Genomic DNA, 25476 nt, shown 5'->3' with positions numbered 1-25476 from the left:
GAAGACCCAAGGAGTTGCTACTTCCAAAAACTTTCTAAGAATAACGAAAAAAAAACCTCACCAATTTTGATTTGTTATTTATGATAACAATAAATCAAATTATGAATCGTGTGCACTTTATCGGTTAATTGCTTCTGGCTGTTATTTATCTGTTCTCTTGTCGGTTTGTCATCATCATCATCATCATCATGCATATCAAGGATTTAGGCCTACCATGGCCTGTTCCGGCCTTAGAAGTCATCGTTGAATCTTTTAAGAGGACGCCCTGGTTTTCTTTTTCCTAATGGCTTGTACTTTAAGGCTTGTTTTGGTAATCTTTCTGTTTTCATTCTTTGAACGTGTTCCATCCATCTATGTTTATATTTTTTAATTTTTTCAATTACTGGTTCTTGGTTTCATTCTTTCATAATATCTTCGTTTCTTTTGTGATCAAATAGGGTATACTTTGCAGTTTTTCTCATAAACTTCATTTCTGCTGTTGTTAATCTTTGTTTGTCTTTTTGTTTTATTGTCCAGATTTCGCTTCCATACATTAAGACCGGTAGGGCTGTATTGTATACTTTTAGCCTGGTTTGTTTTTGAACTAGGTTTGGTTTAAATATAGAGTTAATTACACCTGTTATTTTTAAATATTTGCAATTTTTAGGTTTATATATTTTTTTATTTTCATGTCGGTTTGTTTGTGTTTTTCTATAGGAAAATCCTCTCCTATATGAGACTGATTAAATCACTTTTAACGGAAATCAGTTCTTATGAATGCTTTAAAAAGAATTCAAAGCCAAGGTTTATCCATGTGAAAGGCGTATATACCATCTTCTCATTGTTCTCCTTTTCGACAGATGCTGTTCAAGAAATGGATGATTCAATTACTTGTTGACCCTTATGTTAAAGACTCACTCCACCAACTATCTCATAGATGCGTTGTTGCCGATCTGTGATTCTTCTACAGGTGTATTCAGTGCTCGCTGTTCTATCTAAGATGAAGATAAAAACTCTTCGTCTGTGATTCGCTAACTCAGTATCAGTTGAAAAGAATACATCCCTCTTATGGTTGGAATCCAGTTCTTTGAACTATAGAACAGGCGTTCTTCGAAATCTAGAGTACAAAGAACTGGATTCCAACCATAAGAGGAATGTATTCTTTTCAACTGATACTGAGTTAGCGAATCACAAACGAAGAGTTTTTATCTTCATCTTAGATAGAACAGCGAGCACTGAATACACCTGTAGAAGAATCACAGATCGGCAACAACGCATCTATGAGATAGTTGGTGGAGTGAGTCTTTAACATAAGGGTCAACAAGTAATTGAATCATCCACTTCTTGAACAGCATCAAGCTCTTTAGAGAGATTTTTGATGCCCCACCTCATATGTGAAGATACTGTTCTAAGGTAGGGAAGATCTGGGATTGGTACAGTGTTAAGAGTTTCACAGATGAGAAAGAATCTCTTGAATGGAAAAATACACCTGCATATGTAGGTGTGTCTTCCTCTGTATACAGAGAAAGCTATGACGGCTGTAATGTGCTTATGTCAAGAGAAGCTAGAGGAGTAAGTCAGTCCAAGAAGCGATGTCTGATCTTACATGAAGATCTGGGTAATGCGAAAGATAGGGATGAAATAATGCCTTCTTGTGTGAAATAAGGTTGTGATTTGGTGGCTTTGAAGTTGATAAACTTATCCTCATCCTGCTGGAACCCACTGAAATATAGAATAGATAAGTGTTTAGGGAATGGATTATGGAAGATCTAGTTTGAGAATATAGGCATTGCAAGGTTTGTCGAATGAAAAAGGACTAATGGAGTGTACTGCCATTAGCAAATCACCTGTGGATAGGATTTGAAGTAATAGAAAGGCTTAGGCAAAACCTCAGAATCCTAGGGTACTCAAGCATTCGTGTAGAAATCTGAAGAAAAAAAAGTCATCGATCATGACATCAGTGAACGACCAGAGAGGAAATTGGCGACCTAGTTATAAAAGAACGGCTGTAGATCATAAGATGGTAATTTGGTAGGCTGGCCTTTGTGCCAGATCCGACCAAAAGGGTTGGAAATATCTACAGCGAACATAAGGGATTGAACGGATGTTTCCATATCCTGGATCCCTTTATATAATATGACGTGACTGAAGAATCTTTGCCATCTTCTTCAGTTTGCGCATTTTCAGCAAGGAATTTTTGGAGAATTTGCGTTCATTAAAACCCTCCCAGAAAATTCAAATCAAGAGATGATCATTTATTTAAAAAAACAAAAAGGACGTTTACGTCATGTTTTGTACTTAAGGCATTGAAATAAACATAAATGGATTTAAAAGTTACCACGTATTTGATTTTACAGCAAGACGTTTGCCCTAATTATCAATTTAGCCTTCTAGATTACCCACCTCACTAATGCCCTGTTTTCATAGAAACTTCAGAGACATTTCACTATTTTATGCACATTTCTTTTCAATGTTTTTTTTTTTTTTTATTCTTTCTGCTGCTCTCGAGTGCATCGATTTTTTTCAGATTACTTATTTTTTCTTTGGCTCTTCCCTTATGCGTACGTAACTCAAGGAAGATCAATTGTGTACCACGTACAAGGTTTACTTGAGCATGTTCGAATAGTACAAAAAGTGGGATGAATTAGAGAAATCACAATTTTACTTTTAAGTCAAGCAGAGATGACCTGATAGGACGCATTTAATACATTGCAATGTAAATTAACAGAATGGTTTCATTTGTGGAAGGATCATGGATTTCTGGGCTGTGAAGAAAGGATATTCCAGGACTTCTCCACTAAAGTTGACCTTGAATCTAGAAACGAAATTTAATTCCAGTTGAATGAGTTTCAGTAAATTCTTTTAACAATTTTTAGCTCAATACTATATTGGTTGATCAAAATCGTAAATCGCTTTTTATTTTTAAATCTTCCCCCGTTTTTTTTTTCCAATGTTTATTTTATCTTACCTTTTGTGTCAGATAATGAACTACAATCCTTATATTAAAATACTGAGTTAATATATTTTATTTATTTATTTATTTATTTTTAACGTGCACTTACACAAAAGGGACTGTACAGCCTAATCCATGTAACGAGAAGGAGGAGAAGACTAAATTGGAATTGGACAAACGAAAGAATCAGAACAAAGAGCAAGAATGAAATTCAAAAGAAGAAGATTGTGAGAAAGAAAAGAACGGAAAACGATAGGGGGGGGGTGAAAGAAAGAAAAGGGAAAGATAAAAAGAAATAGGACAGAGAAATCTCGCCAAGTCCAACGAGGCCAACAAATCACGTGCGAATAGAACGCTAACAATACGCTAAAGGAATTTTTCCAGTTTTTTTCTTTGAGTGTTTGCTCCTTTAGAAGTTCGTAATGACGTCACACAACGTTTGGCCTCGTGCCGAACGAACGATTCAATCAGTGCAAAAGGACTGACTCGGAACATACGTGGTGGCCGCGCGACCATCCTTGAAATGGACAGATGTAATTAACCCACTGCCCGGAAGGGATGAAAGACCTCGTGCCTGGCGATAGTCCTGGTGCACACACTTGTGCCCGCAAACGTCACCCGTAGAAGGTAAATGACAAGATTGCCTTGTGAATTGAATTAACTGCAACGCACGGCAGTGCGACGAAGCGGCACGAGCCGTTTAAAAGGACAAGAGAATGGGCGGTCGGTTGACGGGAAGAGGGGGGGGGGAAGGAAACCGATATTATTTTCGGCAGTGTTAACGGGAGAATAGAGGGCGCTGTAGAACTCGAAAAGCTTTGAAATTACTTCCGGTTATAAGCGATTAGCTGTTTTGATGATCTCAGCGGTTTCTAAATAGACATTTCTAAGCATCCTCCCCCCCCCACCCCACTTATTATCATTTAACTATCCTGTCCCTCAGGTGATCCCGGAGGAGGAGGTGCTTAGGGTAAAGTCTCTTCGCTGTTCAATGTCCTTATTAGATTCATGTCATTCTATAAACGGTTGGTTACACGCACGCGGTCTCTGAAGACACCCGGCTTAACAGTTCATGGAACGAAATTAAATTGTAACGCGTTTGGAAGCGTGGTCTATCTTTAAAAGCTGCCATCCAAGAAGCAGGTGATCGATCAACTGTGCTTTTACGTCGCCCATGCTTTAACAGCATTCTAAATATCTCATTCTAGTCGATGGCAAAGCCTCGTTAGAGACACCCCGAGGAGGAAATTCTAAATGCAAGCGAACATGTTGTCTATTACTACTAAAAATGGTGACGTCATAATGAAGTGGAATATACCAGCTCGCACTAAACAATGACAGTTTTGATCTGATTGATATTTCTTCACATATTCGTAGATCGATACTGAGGGGAGGAGGGGAGGGGGCATACGTTTCATGCAATTATTGTGAACTGTTAATTACTTTGCAAAAAATAACCAATTTAGGGAAGAATCGAAACTCGTATTGCACAAACAAAAGGAAAACTGTCATAAATCATTTTCTGGGCTTTCATTTTGCGACTGAAATGGTCCGGTAGAGATCCTAAACGCTCTATTTCAACAAAACGCAGGAGGAATGTTGACGAATAATAAATATTGACGAATATCACAAATCAATCCTAAAAACGAATGAGTGCGAGAATGGGTCTTTAGTTGGCAATGCCTTTTAATTAGATTAGTTAGAAAAACGGGATTTGAACCTCATCTAGGACGCGAATAACCAAAAAAAAAAAAAAAAAAAAAAACCTCTTCAGTTGTATGTGAGTTAGTCAGTATCATAATGGCAGGATTTACCTCCCCAAAACTCGGGATTTTTCATCAGGAAAAAAAATTATTTGGTCGTGACAAATGCGTATGGAGAAGGCGTGTACAATAAACAGCCTACACCCTCTGTCCAAAAAGAAACCGAACTTTTCGAAAATAGAAGATGCTAGTGGCGCCACCTGTTGCATCTTTTTTGTTGTCGAAAGCGGAAACCTTCATTAGTGTTGTATCAACTGTTTATGACATTTGTTTCATTAGAAGCCGAGTTATAGTGCCAAGAGTGACAGTGTGTTTTGACGAACGGTCGGTCGTCACGATATTCATGCCGTGCGCGACGAATTCTCGATATTAATCGCTTCAAAATTTCCAGATAAAACTCACCATTGATCGTTTGGCCAGGCGGAACGAATTCTTTATGGATAATGCCCTTAGAATCGTAGAAACAAATCAGCATTGGCTTTACTTTTGACTTCTCCAAGCGACTTTTTTCCGGATGCCCCCTCTTCTGGTAGTCTCCACACAGCACTCTGTTTCGGGCTTATACTCAAAACACCACGTTTCGTTACCAGAAGATTATTTCAAGGAAGTTTGAGTCCTTACGAGCGGTTTTAATGAGGTCCTTGCAGTGTTGAATTCGATACGATACATTTTTTGGTCGTCGGTCAACTTGTGGGGAACAAATCGCGAATTTAATTTACGAAGGCTCAAACTCTCATGTCAAAATGTTGTGCACAGTTTTGGAATCTCCGATTTATCTTCAATCAATCTCGCGGACGATTTCGGGTTTTCTTTGATGAAATCACGCACTATTTGGTTTAACTTCGCTCAGTCCAGTTTTTGGACGGCCCGGCTTTTCGTTGTCCTCAAGCTTCCCACGACCACTTTGAAATCGCTTAAACCACTCGTAAACTTGAGTACGGGATAAGCATTCATCACCGTATGCTTTTTGAAGCATTTGATGCGTTTCGGTAAAACGTTTACCAAGTTTAACACAAAAGTCAATCGCAGCTCTCTGTTTGAAACTCAATTTCGACCATGGCACTATAACTCGGCTTCTAATGAAACAAATGTGTGGTGTCCGGGGGGGGGGGGGTAAGGGCTATAAAATATTGTTTTAATGTTTGAGAAAAGAAAAGGAGAACATAAGTTATTAGTGAAGATATATATAGGCTCCAATCTCGTAGGATATCGAGTCTAATGTTAGGTGTATTTGAGCTAGACCTTAGTAATGAGAAATAAGTACTTATTCACGTGCTGCTTTTTTTTTTCTTTTTTTTTTTTTTTCCAGCTCTGGATTAGTTGGTCTCGGGCTGTGCAGTTCCATTTTTCTCCGAGTGCTCCATATTTCCAAATTCGTAATTTACAGTTTTATGTACCGTAAAAGCTATAAAGTATGAATTTGATAACTGGTAGAGTCCATTCCTTTTATCACCCTGCATAAACCTAAGGCTACTGTTAGAAGGTCGATAATAATAATAGTACACTACTTGAAGAGAACGGATATCCCAATGGGCTAGATGCATCGTGCTACGTAACGAGTCACGTGTTTGTAGCCGGTATATATTGGAGGAATAGGATGCTCCCAAGTCAGTGGAACTGTGTCTGGGTGAAATGGCATTTTGAAAGAGGCGTTGTGATTGGATGTCATGTTGCATATCTATCTGCTCGACAAATTGCTGACAAATTACGCCATTCCAAGTCAACAGTCAGTGATACTATACCGAGGCGAAAGCGGAGTCAACTGCAAGTGCCACCTGCACTGAACAACCTATCATACTTACCGGACGTTATCATAGGATGTTATGAAGGATAATATCTAAAAACTGCCATTCGTCGACCGACACGTTGAATGCGGAGTTCGGGACATCGAATGTAACGCGAATCTACACAAAAACAACCAGAACCGACACGCACAACATGGACGGATACCCCCAATGGGTTTCCATGGTAGGACTGCAATATGCAAGCCCTAAATTACTTGAACCAACATCTTCAGTGGTGCAAAGCGCTCGTACAGTAGGACGTGAAAGCTTGGAATGCTGTGCTATGGAGCGACGAATCACGCTAAACCCTTTACCGAGATGGACGGGTGTAGGTGTTGCAGATGCCCGGTGAACGTCCCTTACTAGAGTGCATAACCCCAGCTATAAAATTAAGAGTTGGCGGTACGATGGTATGGTCCTGTATTTCTGATTTGTCCTCGGACCTCTGTTTGTGGTGCCACGAACATTGAACTACGACAAGTATCTGAACCTTCTGGACAATGCATTGCTTCTCACTTCTTGGCGTTTCTACGGAACTGACCATTGTCTCTTTCAGCTTGACAATGCACTGTGCCATAAGTCTGCTGCTGTAATTGCTTGGTTTGTGGACATAAACGTCACCACACTTGACTGATCTCCACAGATCCCTGATCTCAACCCTGTTGAACATATGTGGGAAGAACTGGAGAGTCGGGTAAGGTGCACCCCCACAACAGCCCAGGACCTCATTACATGGCTGCAGGAAGAAAGGTCAAAAATTCTCATCAATCGCTATTGTTCGCCTGTGGAAAAATATGTCCCACACGATTGCGGTAATCATCGCAGCGAAAGGATATCCTTCATCTTATTAAGGTGGACGCCATGGCTGTTTGTTCCTCACACTAAAGTATCCGTTGACTTTTAACTATTAAAGATTATCGAACAAAGACCATTAATTCCTCGGATCGTTTAGTGTTCTTGCATTGATAATATATTTTTTAAAACTTCCAAGTTGGAAAAATGAGCTTGTACCTTCTACTCCAGATTTCGAGGATTATTAATATATCCAATTTACAGTCGAAGCTTTCGATGATTAACTCCATGATTCATTTTCGCTAATATTTAAATGTAAAACTTTTAGGCTCGGCTGATTATTGAAGAGAGCAAAGATTTCTTTAGAAAAAACTTACGTATTCATCGAAAATGTTTTCATAATTAAAGTCTCCCTAAAGCTCAGTCTGTTTTGACAATGCCCTTCAACTGAAGGTCAGCTATATGGTCTTATAAAGCGATAGAAGAGTTCATTCTCCCGGAATATCGGGTTTTTCATCCCGCATACAGGAAAATCATCCAGGATGACACCTCCGCAATTTGCATACAAAAGCTACTTATAGGTAGTTCTATAACCACTTTTCGTGGAAAAAACAGGGTAATGGAATCCAAGGCTACCTTGGGCGCTTAAGAACCTAAGAAAAAAATCTTCAGGAGTATTTTTATTCTCAAAATCCATTATTGTCGGAAGTCTCGAATACCTTCAAAATATATTTCGAATTTTCGGAAGATCTCTTCACCCCGTATGAGTCCATTTTTATTTTTATTTATTTACTTATTTATTTTTTTTTATTATGGCTCCAAACATGAAAGATCACAAGACCTATAACACTACAGTGGCGTGTATGGGCAAGTGATTAAGGCCTATTGATATGTTTCTTAAAGAATGGGGGGGTTGTACTCACTGGGAAAACAGTGTGGGGAGAGATTGTTCCAAAGAATAGAGATGAATGGAATGAAGGAAGCTGATGAGAAGTCCGTTCTGTGCGTTCGAAGCCGGTCAGTATATTGGTGTTGGCCAGTGAGCAGCCAATTCAGTGGAGCAGGAAGTACTCACAGAAAAGGCACAGCGCTGAACACAGAGCGCCTATGATAAAGTGACTGAAGGGAGTCTGTGAGGGAAGGGTCGTCTATTAAGCGGATTGTCCTCTTCTGAATATCATCAAGAATTTTTAGAGAGGTCTTAGATTCTTCACCCCAAATGTGGGAACACTATTCCAAAGGTTGGGGATCTGAAACTTATAAAGTATTAGGAGTTAAGAGGAAGAGAAATAATGTTTAGAACGGAAAAGAACACCAACCTCTTTAGAGGCTAAGCAGGCTATGTAAGTAATATGTTTGTGCCAGGATAAACTAGATGTGATAGTCAACCCAAGAAGAGAGAGTTGATCTTGAAAGGAAACTGGAACATTATCAAAAATGAGAGGGAGTTCAAGTAGGATTTTCCTTACGAGTAATTAAGGTAGGTTTGAGGTTTTTTTTGGGCATTGAAATTTACTAAGTTGTTTTCACCCCATTTCAGGATGTTGAGGAGGTCAGTGTTCAAGTCACTGGTTATGGAAGATCTTGAGGCATCTCACATTAGGGTACTGCAGGGTTTATCGAATGATGAAGAGGAATGACGAGTGCTGTCGTCGGCGGAGCTGCGAAGAAGAGAAAGAAGGTCATTGATGTAAATGAGGAAGAATGTGGGTGAGAGCACAGAACCCTAAAACACTCCAGCATTGATGGGGAAATCTGACGAGAGAAAGCCACCCACCACAACACACAAATATGCATTACGTTGTCTTTTTCCTGCTCCAAAGATTTGCGTATTGTGTGCCTTATTTTATTATTTGCTGTGCAAAGTGATGAATCGTTTAAAATTTTTTCTATCTTCAAAATGATCAGCAAAATCACTGACACTTATTAATTTATCTCTGTTTACTTCACACTTAAATTTCACAATTCGAGATTTCCAATTATCATTGCTACAAGTTGCCTTGATCTTGTGCTATACACATCTACCGCATTTTCTAGTTTTCTTTTTATTATTATCATTTTAATAACTCCTGACCATGCAGCCATTTTAAGCCTAATGGTTCAGCGGGTTTATTGATTACAATATGCTTTCTTCCTTTTATTTTGATCTCTAACTAAAGCAACTCCTTTAGTGAACCTTTTTGATAATGGATCGTGCACAAACTGAAGAGAAAGATATTAAGAAGAGAAAACTGCTGCAACTTTGCGCATCCAGATGGCTAATCGACATTCAGAGCGGAAGATATCTTTTGATACTTTCGCCCGACTTAAGAAGTGCTTCTTAAAAGTGTTCACCAAATTACCCCACTTCAGGAGAGGTTTGGGGAGTTATCGCATGTTAAAAATAATTCACGGTGACCATTACTGGCACCGTAGATACATATTTCCTTATTTGGTTACTTTTTTTTTTTCCTTTGGAGGATAACGCATAGAACGTTTATAGCCGAAAATTTTATCTGCTCGCTTCGGGGAGGTGATGGAGAATGTGGAATCTCAAAAAAAAAAGCGTTGAAAATAGATTTTCTACACTTTTTGTGGTAAACATGGCTTAAGGCGATGAACATCATCCATAGAATGTTGTATCAATAAACACTCGCTTCAAAAAACATTGTGTAAGTGCACTCAAATGTTGTTTAATGCAAACACAAGCTGCTTTTGGAATCCAGTCATGATTCTTTGTTTACGTGCAGCTGGAAACACTTGACAAGAAAGCGCTTGAAGCCGCAGCTATGATATGGAATATAAAACCTCTTTCCATCCCCCATTCCATCCCATTTTTTTAAAGATCACAGACCAGTCGTTCTTTATTAATAATTTATACGTGTACTGACAGGTACTGAGATGGACCTTAATTCAAATAGTTTTTCTTTTTTATCACTCACTTTTGCGTGTAACTGTTCTTAAAAAATCGATTATCTTTCGCAATTTATTTCTCAAATTCCCGAACACCATAACTAAACAAAACTTTTTTTTTTCAATAAAAATTACACTTGTCAGCACGCGAATAAGCAATTGCATCTTCCTTAAGACCACTAGAAGTTATTTGTGTCTATTATTGCAGATATCGTTAACTGTTCTTGACAACGTAATATACGTTTTCTTTTCTCGCCCTTTGTTTTTTTTTTCATTGCTAATTTAATTTATTTGCTTGTAAAGCTCGGTGAATATGTATCATTACAGTTGTTCCAAACAGTAGGCTGAATATTAAATTATTAAATTAAATCAATTACAATGCCATGGAAACATCTTGCATCCATATATAAGGACTGGCTTAAAGGGGCGAAGCAAGAATGCTTTTCATCTTCCCCGTTATCTGTAGAGGACAGTGTAGGGATAAAGTGTTATTGAGCTATTAAAGCTCTGATCATGGCAGGAGGGTAACAGCAATAGCCAAGCCTCAGTTAGAACTTCTTTGACGATGTGTAAGTAAAGCCAACTCTAAAAATTCGGACGATCCCTAGGCTATTCAATCGTGGGCGAAAGACCGTCCATCTCAGGTGGCTTTCCACCTACACACCACCACCGAGCAGAACCGCTCATATTCCGAAGGAAATCAATCACCGACAAAGCCCCTCAGCGGGCCGTGCCGGAAAACACTTTCTGCGGAGACTCAAATTGCTCCTTTAAGGCAAAAACCTTAAGAGAGCAACAGCCGACCTCAGTTAAACTTCATTGGTTCAGCATTGCCATCCGTTACCCTCCAAGGGTCGAAGCATCTTGCATACAAAAATAAACTTTTTATATATGAAGTTATATGAAAAAATATAAGGTGTTTTCTTTTAATAGATTTTAAATAGGATAAAAATTACTTTACTGAAAATCATTTATATTTTTAGATTAAAAATTTTATATTTATTTTTATTTTATAAAAAATATAAGATAAAAGTATATAAAAAATAAAACCCAAATGGTAACCCACTTTCATTCTATAAATCAAAGTATGATGCATGAAACCCAAATACCTATCTAATGGTGGAGGGGGGGGGGTACTTGTTTTTTTAACATTAACTATGGTATCATTCTCAAATCAAACATCTTATCCCGTTTGACCTTTGCCTTTTAAAACTTGTAATCATGCGACGTAATTACTTAGATAAACACCTTGGCAATACTTATCTATCTAATGACGTCGTATGATTACCAGTTTTAAAGGGCAAAGGTCAAACGGGATAAGATGTTTGATTTGAGAAAGATATCACTGATGTTGATCACAAAACATCTTTTTCAACGAAGGAAAATACCTTTCGCCACCATAGTCACCGCTATTTTCAGACATCAAATTAAAATCTGAGGCTATAGAGAATATAAATTATATTCTCTATAGATATAAATAAGCCCATGACATGCAATTAAATAACACTTGCAATTAGTACACTTGAATGTTTTCTTTTTATCAGGAAAATGATAATCAAACTTAGCTTTTCTTACCGAAAAACTTGGAAACCGGCCAGAAGAATAGACGCAATTTATAGATATAATACATTGCCCTCATAATTTCAATTGTTTCGGCCGTAAATCCGATATATTTCTAAACCTTCAAAAAAAGTGACAGTCAAGTAAAGGGACTCCATATGCGGAACTGATCTTAAACTTAGTTTCATTAATTATTTTTCGACGGCTGCGCAATAGCTTGCTATCGACGTAGCATATGTTATTAAAATCAGCATGAAGTTAACAATGGTTGGTTTGTTTGTTTCTAGAAGTGGCGACAATTACAATATAAAGCACATGGCTCGTGCATGAAGTTAACAATGGTTAACTTCATGCTGATTGATTTGTTCATTTCCAAAGGTGGCTACAATTACAATATAAAGCACGTGTATGTATATAAAATTACGTGTAAAATGCTAATTAGGAAATTATCAGTAGAATTTTACAAATTTGATATTTCAATAAAAATGTGGAACAATAATTGCATCCAAATATTCTAGATGACAGATGATTTTCGTCGCTGGATGTGTCTCCTATTTTCTTTATTGGATATTGAAGTGACATAAAACTAAACGCCAGACCAGGACTCTTGACTTATTGATTTCCTTTTCTTCTTTTTTTTTTTTTTTTCTTGTTATTCACAGTATTAAAATACTATACTTTCTTAACATTTCGTAGGTGGGAACTATTAAAATATAAGTCAAGAGACATGATTGCAGTACATATCTCCTAAATTTGTGACAGAATGTCGGGTTCGACATTAAATATTAAAATATTAAAAAATAAAATATTAAAAAAATTAATATTTTTAATATTTTAATATTTTTTAATTTTTTTTTATTTTTTTAATAATTTTATAGCTAATGGCGTCCATAATAATTTCTGATTATCTGCTTGTGTTCTGTATTTTTATATATTTATGAAGTAACACAAATAATAACTTCGAGATTAAAACGCAGTTCTTGAGGAAAGCGTTATTTGACAAGTGCTGTCACTTAAAGTCATTTGACAAGTGCTATAATATACATTATGCTCGTATTAATTGTACTACGATTAATATAAGTGACAGAGTATTGAAATTTATAGCACGAATTTTACTTTTAATAGTTCATTTGCGTCATCATCGCCTGATCGATCATGCTGAGATGAACATCATCTCATTGTATCATCCCTTAAAGGACAAATTTAGGGGTTCAAAGGATCCTTTTTATTACACAACAATAAACACGCAGTTTTTTTTTCTTGTTTGGCAAATTATTTTATAATTTCAGTGATTTCTAATTAAAAAAAGAACAGCTAAAGAAAGAATAGAAGCATCTACGTCAGCTGGGATGATATCGAGACAGGTGTCACAGTCTTATTTTCCTCTTTTCTTGTTTAGTCGCGAATTGGTTCGGTGATCTGTAAAAAAAAAAAAAAGTCTTCATTTCTTCTAAAGTGAATGGCAGTGGAGTGGAAGTCATTGGAAGTGACTTAAGGCATATTATTTCCTGCTTTTGCGTCCGAGAGTCAGTGCGTGCGTGAGAAAAATGCTATGTTTAGTTGCTTTTCCTCTCTTCCATCGTCCAGGAATTAAAGACAGTAAAAATTCCGCTTCCTTGATTTATTCGATTAAATAAGTACACTATGACGATAGAAGAGAAGCCACACACACACACACACACACACACACACACACACACACACACACACACACACACACACACACACACACACACACACACACACACACACACACACACACACACACACACACACACACACACACACACACACACCACACACACACACACACACACACACACGAAGGTATCTTTTCCAGATGGGTGATTTCAAAAACTGAGCAAAGAAAGTTGCTACGGATGGACAACTTAACTGTGCTAAATTTTTCTTAAATGCGCTAGATATAAATAACGTATGGACATTAAGGAGGAAGCCAGAGAGAGAGAGAGAAAAAGAGAGACAGACAAACAGAGAGAGACAGCTTCCATGAAAAACAAATTAAATTGAATAGGAGAGAAAGAAACAAACAAAGAAAGAAAGAAATGGAAATTGGGTGAAAACAGAGAGAGAGAGAGAGAAAGATACTATTAGATAGAATAAAAGAAATATAAGAAGAGAAAGACAGACAGACAGACAGAGAGAGAAAAGGAGATGTAGTTATATTAAAATAATGCGATGGAAAGATTATACGAGAAAGAATGAAAGAAAAAATATATGAAGAAAGAAAAAAAAACTGAAAAAGAGAGGAACTACTTGAAGATAGAGTAAGAAGGAAAAGAGAGAGAGAGAGAGAGATTATATAGAGACAGAATGAAAGTCAGGTAGAAAGATTTTTAGATGAAACAGACTGAGAAGAGTTGTTACATGAAGAAAGGAAGAAGTAAGAATTATGTAAAAAAAAAACGATCAAAAGAAAGAGATTGTGTGACGATAAAACGATGTTTGAGAGAAATTATGAAGAAAGAACGAACGATAAGGGAAGAAATGGGTATAACATGAAGAAGGAACAAGAGACAGCGGAAGTTATAAGAAAATAGAACGAAGAAAGAGGAAAAGTATATTACGATAAAGCAGAAAACAGAAACGACAGATTAGATGAGGGAAAAAAGAGAAAATTAGATCATACGAAGAAAGAACGAAAGAGAGAGAATTTCTTTCATTTATCTGTTAAGAACATTTTCTTACCTGATTTCTCTGCAAGCATCTTAAAGTATTCGATGCCTTTTTCTCCATATTCTCCTTCTGTTGCCACAGTCGAGACGTAATCCCAACCCAGTTTCTTTATGACGTCCACCAGAGCCTGAGCTTGGAAACTATCCGGAGGAACCACTCTGGAAAAGTATCCAAAGCGGGCCTTGTCACTCAGCTCCACGCTGGTGGAAGAGTAGCTGATTTGGGGAATCTGGAAGAATAAATATATATATATATAAGAAACGTGGTCGAATCCAAAACTTTAAGGTTTCATTGGCCTGAATTAAGGTGTTAGTGCAGGCCAATAAGAAATATAAGCAAAATATTACTAAATAAAGCATGTTACAATAATATTAATCACGTGATAATTTTTTCCAGATTGATTCGGCATCCAAGAAAACACAAAATTCAGCATCTAAACGGGTTTATCAATACCTTTATCAATGTAATTTTTAGTTATTTTAATTCATTTTTTTAAAATTTGATATCTCCGTATTAATTTTAAAGAAGACCAAAGTAGCCCAGTTAAGAAAAAAAATCAAATAAATTTGAACTTTTAAATATCTTTCGGGAACAATGCAGACAGTCCGAAAGGGCATCGTGTTGAATTTATCATTTGGGAATGTCTCTGCTTGTAACAGAGATTTCCTAAAAAAGAAAAGAGTGGTGGAAGATCAATTCCGAACTAACAAGTAGTATTTTACAGACTGTCAAAATAAATGATGCTGTCGAGCTGAATGGATACTGCACGCGGGGAAGAAATGCATCATACGACTGCAGAGCGATCTCTGGACATTATAATATTGACACCAGTTTTGACAGTTAGTCTATCTCGGGAGTTTTTTTTATATCATTGAGACATTTGTTCTTTAATGCAAACGAAAAATGTAAAAGAGAAATAAAAAGTAAAAGACAGAGAGACAGAGAGAGAAAAAGAAAAGTCACAGCGAGAGCCTACTCAGAATGATGGAATATGGTAAGTAGAATAATGGGAAAATGGAAGCAAGACGTTTTTTGCCAGCTTCAACCCGATTTTGTTAGGAGAAAAGAGGCCTCCGAGTAACACGTGATCAAACAAAATTGCCTAAAGAAGACTGACTCGACGTTATTCACAACACGGAAACTTTCACGGCTTGTTTGAATTCAAATCTTTTTTTTCTTCTTTTTTTCTGAGCACTCTTTTCCTTCCCCCCACCCCGGGTCAATAATTAAAAGAACCAATCCTCTCTTTTATCATAAACATCGTATACATGTCCAAACTGTCTGTCTTGCTTACGATTAATATCATGTACATAAAACATTAAGTCATATTAATTAGTTACATAATATTATTTAAATATATCAACAAGTAATTATTATTATTATTATGAGCAAGATGAGATATTACACTGGGATCAACAAGAAGAAAAAAAAAATATATTTATCACAATTTCGAAGTAGATAGGATGAGCCTGCCTCAGCACGGATTAATCAACTAATCCTCGTAATCATCATTATTGTAGTCATTAATAACAACTACGATAATGGTGATTGCGAGGATTGTTATTATTTCACTTAACACTCATGAATTCTTAACAGATTGCAACGTGTTAACCATATAACTGTAATTTTTTTTTTCAATCAGGCGAACTTCATTATTTTTATATAATATTTATAATACAGTACATGAACACAATTATGCATAAGATACTTGCACGTACATACTATTTTTTTAAATAATAATAATAATAATAATAATAATAATAATAATAATAATTTTTATAACGTATATAACGGATTCTGTGTATCGCCATGTGCTGGTCTGATATTGACTTGTATATAAGGTCTCCAAATCACTGTTCACACAATTTTCCTATAATGTTTTTAATTTTGTTAGGTGATTGCTTGGTGTGTTTGCGTAGACTGTTATATCGTACTACCCGAGTAGAGATTCGCAAATATCGTGATATAGGATTTTTTTTTAATGTTAGATGGAATCGTGTCTTTTACTTGGAAGGGTTGCTGCGATGATGCGGAGTTTAGTGTGTAAGTATTCTGTATGTTTTGTCCATTTCAGGTGGCAATTTATGTAAAAGTCAAGGTATTTTGAATACGGGTTTGATTTCAGGACAATCGGTGTGTGACAGTGTATCGCTAGTGGTGCGGGGCGCACGTTGATTACAATTACAAACATAATTGTAATCAACGGCACCAAGACACAGATGCTAATAATGCATAATCCGAGACTTCGTGCCGTTGATTACAATTAAGTTTTGGTAGAAGTACATTGTGATTTCATTTAGGTTTTGTTGTGCTTTGGCGAGAGGCGTGTTGATGTCTGTGTGGACCGCTAGTAACGCAGTGTCATCTGCGTACTGATATATTTGACTTCGTGTGGCAAAGTTATGAACATCGTTAATGTATATGTTGAAAAGAGTAGGTGATAATATGGCGCCTTGTTGGACACCGTGTTTTTTTTGTATAACCAACTGTAATATGTGATGTGCCTATTTTTGTTATTTGTGTTCTGTTTGAGCGGTAGTTCCTGAACCAAGAAATGCAGCGTTCCTCTTATTCCGAATGAGTATAGTTTGGTCAGTAGTATGTCATGTTCAAGTATATCAAAAACTTTGGTTAAGTCAAGAAGTACCTTGATAAATACATCTCGATAAAAACAAGATGGCGTACTTATTTTTATCGAGGGTTTCGTTTATGGCTTTATGGTTAAAGTTGGCGATGTCTTCTAATAAAGTGATGGTGCTTTTTGTTTTCTAAAAACCGTATTGGTTTTGTCAGATGATGTTGTACTTCTGAAAATCATTCTGTAGCCTGGTGTGTGTGTGTTATTTTTTCAAGAAGTTTTGAGATGACTGGTAGGTTAGCTATTGGTATGTAGTTCTGTGTATCATTTCTTTTACTGTGTTTGTAAATTGTAGTAATTATCGCAGTTTTTAGTTGTTGTGGAATAATGCCTGTGTCGAATATTATGTTTACGAGTCTCAAAAGTATAGGATTTATTTGTTCAAATTGGGTTAAAAGGTCTATGAGCCTTATTTTGTCTATCCTTGGAGTGATCTTTGGTTTTAGCTGTAAGAGTGCTTCCTTCAGTCCCGTTCCTGTTTTGTTACAGGAGGAAAATACATAGTTTGCTGTTGACTTTGTGTCGGAAGTTTTTTGTTGATCGTTGGTAGATTGTCTTTTTTGAGTTGTGTGATATTGTTTTTGAAGGTGTGGTTGATGCGTCTGCTAGTTCCTCATGGTTTATGTCCTGACCGAAGCTTTTTGCAATAAAATCTTGTGCTAAAGTTTTATTTTTTTCGAGTTAATAATTCGTTAAGTGTAGCCCAAGTTTTCTTCATATTGCCATTATGTTCCTAAAATTTTTTAAAGTAGCAGCGTTTCTTTGCCCTACGAATTTTTGTTGTAAGTTAATTTCTTGTGTTTTTGTGTAATGTTTGTAGATGAGTGTTGCTGGATGACTTTTTTAATTTTTTCCCATAGATTTTCTTTTACAGTAATACTATTTACAATGTCGCTATTTATCCATGGGTTATTGTCCTTTTATCGCTTCGTTTATGTAGGTTTTGTTGCTTTTATGCATATTTCTGTGAACATTAGTTGAAAGTTCGCGTATGAAGCCATTTATTTTGAGTAGGCAATTCTAGTCCGTATTTTTTATAAGGTTGTCGACAATGCTCTTTAATATGATGGATTTTTGCAATGATGTAGAGTTTTGCAAATAGTTTTTGTAAATAGCCTGAATCATAGTAAGAGTCTCTCTCTCTCTCTCTCTCTCTCTCTCTCTCTCTCTCTCTCTCTCTCTCTCTCTCTCACTATCCTCACTATCTATCTATCTATCTCTGTGAAATATATATTTATAAAAAATATGTGTTATAAAAATATGTTCAGAATTGTACATTTAATCCCTGTGGAGTGGAAATAATGTAACCATATCTTAGTTGCGTATAAAACATACAATGTATGCAAGATGATGATCAAGATGGAATAGCAATATGAATCTAACAAGTATTTACTTGCACTTATGTGCAACGTATAAATTGTAATGATACGTACGAATTACGAAGTTTGAATAACTATTTTAAAAAAAGCTGTTATTAATACTATCAATAATAATTGCATGTATTAATTTTACTTACTATAAGAAAAATGAAGTATCTAGCAATGAAATCTTTGTATCGTGGTGTTAAAAAGGTGTAACTATTCTCGAAGATTAATAAGAGTATTAATGTTATTGTTATTAAAATCTTATTATTAAAAATATTACCGATTTATAAAAGTGTATAGGGAAAAAGCGAAATTAACGCATTCAGCATCCCCCACTGCTAACAAAAAAGACTATCCAAATGTAAATTGTGAATAAAAAATAAGCCAAATTGAAATATGAATGTAAATGGTAAAATGCAAAAATAACTGTATAACTGTGTTAATGTAAAACTCTAACAGTAAATTGTTCACGTTATGAGTTCTATTAATAGTAACATTAATTATAATATTATGTTGTCCTAATTATAATAAGTGTAATGACGTGTAGAAAAATATATACAATAGCCATGTAATTTCTTTGAAAGATAATAAACTGTTGTTAAAATTATTATTATTATTATTATTATTATTGACTTCCCCCCCCACACACACACACAGCATAAAGACATTCAGACCGTAAATCGGATTCCCAAGAAGAACAAAAAACAAGGCTTGCCCCGAACCGCACCAGTCATAGTTCGTCTGACAAGCAAATCCACAAGAGACAATCTCATAAAAGCCAGCAGACAGAAAAACTAGTTGCCAAGGACTTAAACGCATCGCAAGGCAATACACCAATCTTTCTATCTGAGTATTTAGCACCATTCAATCAGAATCTATTGTATCAAGCAAAAACAGAAAAAAGTATCAATTTTTGATTTTTTTTTTTTCATTTTTGGATCAGAGATGGTAAGATATTATTGAGAAAGTCACAAGGATCAAAGTTGATAGAAATAAAAAGCTCGGAAGACATAGATAGGCTGCCACAGTGAAACAAAAGACTCCAAATTAGTCCAAAAAAAGAACTCAACACAACAAAAATGAATGTGTACCATCAGACAGATGTAATAACACCAGAATATATCAGCGATTGTACTTTTCGCTCACTTGATGCATGAAAAAAACACAGTTCAAACGAAAGGACTGTCCATCCTGCATATTAACATCAGAAACATCTGAAAATATTGGTTAATGTTACAAGCTTATCTGAAGAATTATACCAGTGTTATTGATACAGAGGTATCCATTACTAACGATGAAGCAACTCCCTTCCAACTTCTAGGCTTTCAACAACATAGACCCTGCCGCGAAACAAAAAAGGGGGGGGGATATTAATACTTATCGAACATAAATTAATAACAAAAGAAACTGTTTATCAACTTGAGCATGCTGAAATCCATCATTTTGCATCGAAATCATTAATACCACCAGTCGACAGCATCCCTTAATACTAAATGCAGTTTACAGGCCACTAAACTTAAACGTGATAAAATTCTTGCACGAACTCAATTGCTGGCTTCCACGCCAAGAAATACATCCTCTGTCCAAAAAGAAACCGAACTTTTCGAAAAATATAAGAAACTAGTGACGCCACCTGTTGTATCTTTTTGTTGTGGAAAACCGCAACCTTCATTAGTGTTGTATGAACTGCTTATGACATTTGTTTCATTATAAACCGAGTTATAGTGCCAAGAGTGACAGTGTGTTTTGGCGAACGGTCGGAAAATGAGTTTCAAACAGAGAGAGAGCTGTGTTAAACTTGGTAAACGTTTTACCGAAACGCATCAAATGCTTCAAAAAGCATACGGTGATGAATGCTTATCCCGTATTCAAGTTTACAAGTAGTTTAAGCGATTTTAAAGTGGTCGTGAGACGCTTGAGGACGACGAAAAGCCTGGCTGCCCAAAAACTGGACTGAGCGAAGTTAACATCCAAAAGGTGCGTGATTTCATCGAAGAAAACCCAAAATCGTCCGTGAGATTGATTGAAGATGAATTGGGGATTCCAAAATCAACTGTGCACAAACATTTTGACCGAGAGTTTGGGCCTTCGTAAATTGAATTCGCAATTTGTTCCCCACAAGTTGACCGACGACCAAAAAATGAATCGATTTGAACACTGCAAGGACCTCATTAAAATCGTTCGTAAAGACTCAGACTTTCTTGAAACGATCGTTACTGGTGACGAAATGTGGTCTTTGGAGTATGAACCCGAAACAAAGGGCCAGAGGGCTGAGTGGAGACCACCAGAAGAGGGACATCAGAAAAAAAGTCGCTTGGCGAAGTCAAAAGTAAAGACAATGCTGATTTGTATCTACGATTCCAAGGGTATTATCCACAAAGAATTCGTTCCGCCTGGCCAAACGGTCAATAGTGAGTTTTATCTCGACGTTTTGAAGCGATTGATAGCGAGAATTCATGATACAGGCAGCTGATCACTTTTGCACGACAATGCATCATCTCATCGTTCGAACATTGTGAGACAGTTTTTGATCAAAAACCAAGTTTGTGTGTTGGATCACTCGCAATATTCACCTGATGTAGCACCCTGTGACTTCTTTCTCTTCCCCGACTTCATTTGCCGATGAAAGGAAAGCAATATGACACCATTGAAAATGTTCAAGCGGCAGTAACTACGACCCTCAACAGTATCCCAAAAACCGATATAAAAAACTCATTTAACAAATTAATTGACCGTGTCAAACGTTGTATCGAAGCTGAGGGAGAGTATATTGATTGAAATAAATGATTTGAATAATTATAATTCGCCTATGTTTTATTTTCTATCAAAAGTTCGGTTTCGTTTTGGACAGAGGATGTATGCTCAACCGAATACCTAATGATAATCTGAGACATAAACATAAATATTGCAAACGAAAACCAGAACAACAGTGTACAATACCTAGACACATGTATAACCTAATACCAACAATAACATCATGTACTAGAGAAGAAATATTCGGAAATACTATCGCTGCCTCCTGTCTAGATCATATAAACGTCAGCACCACCAAACAGTTACACTGCGTCAGTCATAAAGTGCAAAGTAGCAGACCATTACTTCACCGCTCTATACCTGCACACCAAGACAATACCGGTACAATGTCCCACAGATGAAAAGCAACACAAAACGCAAACAACACATAGACGAAGAAATAGTCAACACGAAATAAAAAAAATCGACTGCAAATACATGGCGCTACCAGATTCAATAGATACCTTATACAACAACATTAAACTCTCACTGAATGAAATATATAAGAAAGTTGCAAAGAAAGTCAGAATTCGTTCAAAAACAAGCCAAAATCCTTGGATAATGCAAAACATAATCCTAGATATGCACAGAAAGGATATCCTATGGAAACAATTAAAGCGATATCCAAATAGCGCAGCTTTAAAAACCGAATATAAGATAACAAGGAATTGCTTTACAACGCAAATAAGAAATGCAAAAAGAAACTACTACAGAGACAAATTAACCTCCGCAGAAAACAAAACAACAAACCTGGCATCTGATCAACGCAATGCTAGATTGTGCTCCCAATACCACCCCGTCTGAAAAAACCATAAAACATAGCTTCATGAAAGACGCTAAATCCATCCATAACCTAGCAAATGACTTTAACCAATACTTTGTAGACCCATCCAAGAACTATAGAGAAATATCCCTCCAATCTCAAAACGTGATCCTCCACTTGGACCATAATCAAAACAGACATTATGGTTCCCAACCATAAAAGAAGCAGAACTTCTCAGTGTAATACACGCATGATATTAATCAGCTACCACTCAAAGGTAAGATATTCCAATACGCAGACGATACAGCAATAATATCCATCCATAATAACGCAAGCATAGCCCAAACAAATATGCAACATGATATAAATCTGTTCATAGACTGGCTTACCAAAAACTCCATACACCTAAACTCAGAAAATAGAAAATTAATGATATTCAGAAATCCACTGACTCGACCAGTTGATAACAAATATATAACCATCCAACATCCACTCTCCAACATAAAAAAACACACAGAACAGTAAAACCACTACCATCACTCAAGTTGAAACAATCCGATACCTTGGAATTTACTTCGATGCAGATCAACTGGAATAGCCACATAAACCATCTACAAAACAATCTCCGAACAATAACTGGCACACTCTACAGGTTAAAAGACATAGTTTTCACACCCCTAAAAACACTAATATACAAAGCACTATGCCAAAATATACTAAGATATGCTATAACAACACATGCTTTCTGTGCACCCTGATTAATGTCGTTACAGTACAAAATGATAAAACTGTTCTTTTGGGAACAAAGAGACAATAACGATTTTATTCATACTGCAATGTTAGAATATAAAATACTGACGGCAAAACATTTATGTCACTATGCAGCTTTGCTAAAACATTATTTCGATGCCAACTACAGGACAGTCAGAAATACATACCGTATAACAAGATCACAGACCACTAATTATATCACATATAAATACAATAATCACCACGGAAAGGCCACCCGAAGCTTCTACATCCCAGATATGTTAAATAAATAACCTTTTGAATACAGGAATCTTACAAACTACAATAGCCTGAAAAGAGCCTTAAGGACATACTATGAACAAGAAACACCCATCCTACTCACCTTATGAACTTAACGAAACACAATATATATATATAAGTTCAGGCTTTCCAGTTCATTGATGCGTCATAGCGTTCCAAATTACCGTGTGTGTGTGTGTGTGTGTGTGTGTGTGTGTGTGTGTGTGTGTGTGTGTGTGTCAAAGGAAAAATCGTAAAAATATATAATATATTGTTATGTATAAATACTGTAAAAATGTAATCTTATTCAACCGTAACTATAAATTACCAACTACAGTAACAATTATTAATATATTATACAAAAAAAATTCAATAAAAATTATTGAATTTTTTTCATAGAAATTAAATGTGGAAAATGAACCATAATTTGCACCACTTAGTTGCTGTGCTTTGTAAAAGAACGTTTTTTTTTAACTTAAGTGACATTCCAAAATTAATTTGGAATGTCACTTAAGACGATTATTGTGTATGTGTAAATATCTTTGAGAACAATAAAAAAAATATTATTATTATTATTGATTCAAAAAGAATAGCAATGTTATAAAGCGAAATGAATCCATTGAGCATTCCCTACTGATAACAAAAAATAAACGATCAATTTAATTTGTGAATTAAAATGAACTGCAGATTGAAATATAAATATAAATGACAAAATGCAGAAAAGAATTAAGTGTATATTTATATAAAATTATTCCACATCGAATATCGTTAATATTAAAAATATCTCCCTCTTAACACATTAAATGAACTATTGTAAATACATATGGGAAAATGTAAACTATATTGTTAGTATTATTATTGATACACATTTAAATAAGATACTCATTTAACATTATATACTGAATATTTGCAGTGAACAAAAATGTATTAGTAAGATTTCAGTTGTATATTTGTAAATAATCTGTATATGTGAAGATGATAATAAACTTTGTCAAAATATTATTATTATATCAGACAATCTCATGAAGACTTGCAGACTGAAAAGACCAGTCAACATAAACCCGAACGTATCCTAGGACAACACTCCAGTCTTCTCGTCCAAATATCATTCTCCCAAAATCTAGTTTTCATTGTTTAATACTTTTGACTTCTAAAATACCTAATAATTTAGTTTAATAATACGCGGAAATAATTTAAATATCTTAATTCTAATAAATTGAAATCAAAAGTATTAAACAATGAAAAATATAGAATTAATAACTAATTTTTTAGTTGTCTTCTTTAAGATACAATTCAAATCTAAAGACTTTTTTTTCTCTTTTTTTTTTCTTTCTACGGTTTTTAATGCTGTTTGTATTTAATTTTCATTATTACATACATTTTAATTGAGGCATGTAAAACTACGACTTCTATCGCATATTAGTACATAAGTGGAGCTGAGTAATAATTGTATATAGTCGAACCCTTTCCTTCGCATTTACTGACACTACCAGTTCCCACCGTTCAGAATTACTCTAGATTAAGTGGAGTTATTCACTACAATTGCCTCTTTGGGATCTGATTTACCAGTACTTAATTCAAAAAGAATAATTTATTATGGTAGATTAAAACCCGAATAATTCATTTTCTCAGATGAGCGTTGTTTAACTGTTACTGCATATTTCAAACTCAGAGAATGCATCGAGAGTGATTGATGATTATCTGTTTTGTCCTCGTTATCAAGATTTATCTAATGATTTTGCGGCGATAGCACAACAGTAATAAGGGAAGCCAACACATACCGGTATAATGACCTTTAATTGGCTGCAAAACTAAATTTTAAACAAATTACAGAATGTAAATATGGTATGTGTGTGTATGGAATCTGTGTTGTTATGCCTCGCTTGTTACTGACTACTGTATTGAATGTTCCTCCTTGTTTAGTGGCTTAAGACATTATTATACGTTGTTAAGTTATTAGGTATGAATATCTGTTCCGCTTTTCCGTAGAATTTGACACCTTTCGGACTGGTGGTGGTGGTGCTTGACACTGAAGAATACCTAACGGTAAAATCATGCATACAAATGCGGACCAGTCGCAAGTATTTAAGGAGTCGAATACACATCGCTGTCATCAGTCAGCAGAGCCACCGAGTGAAGTGCTGGTGTATCCCTCCTGTTCTCTGAGCACACCCCCTCATACTACTGAGTTCCAAATATGAAGACCCATTCGGTATTACTTGCTGTTGTCCTTCTCATCACATTAATGACCGTTTCTAAAGGTTCTGGTGGTGGAGGTGGAGGTGGAGGCGGTGGAGGTGGAGGCGGTGGAGGTGGTGACCATGGCTACAAAAGCGGCGGTTCTAAGAGTTACAGCAGCAAGGATGGCTATGGTGGAAACAAGTTCGATAAAGACAACCACGAATCCTATGGTAATAACAAGAAGTACGGCGACAACGACTACAGTGATTACGGCAGCCAGGGTGGCAACAG

The 25476-nt window shown here is 36.0% G+C and overlaps 1 protein-coding gene across 1 annotated transcript in view; it reads right to left on the bottom strand.

The window, feature by feature from the left end:
- Positions 1-25060, bottom strand: part of LOC150108364 (metabotropic glutamate receptor 8-like) — a 67628-nt gene extending 42568 nt beyond the window's left edge. The window contains exons 1-2 of the mRNA XM_090390455.1: positions 25004-25060; positions 14430-14646 (exon numbers count right to left, since the gene is read on the bottom strand). Of these exons, the coding sequence (XP_090246581.1) occupies positions 14430-14646; positions 25004-25060 (274 nt within the window). The remainder of the gene's footprint in view (positions 1-14429; positions 14647-25003) is intronic.
- Between the last annotated feature and the right edge of the window lie 416 nt (positions 25061-25476).

The sequence above is a fragment of the Typopeltis vanoorti genome, chromosome 3, assembly GCF_054136105.1.
Source record: "Typopeltis vanoorti isolate ZY-2024b chromosome 3, IOZ_Tvanoo_1.0, whole genome shotgun sequence".
Lineage (NCBI taxonomy): Eukaryota > Metazoa > Arthropoda > Arachnida > Uropygi > Thelyphonidae > Typopeltis > Typopeltis vanoorti.
The sequence above is the reverse complement of the archived record's forward strand: the minus strand, read 5'-3'. Positions and strand labels throughout refer to the sequence as shown.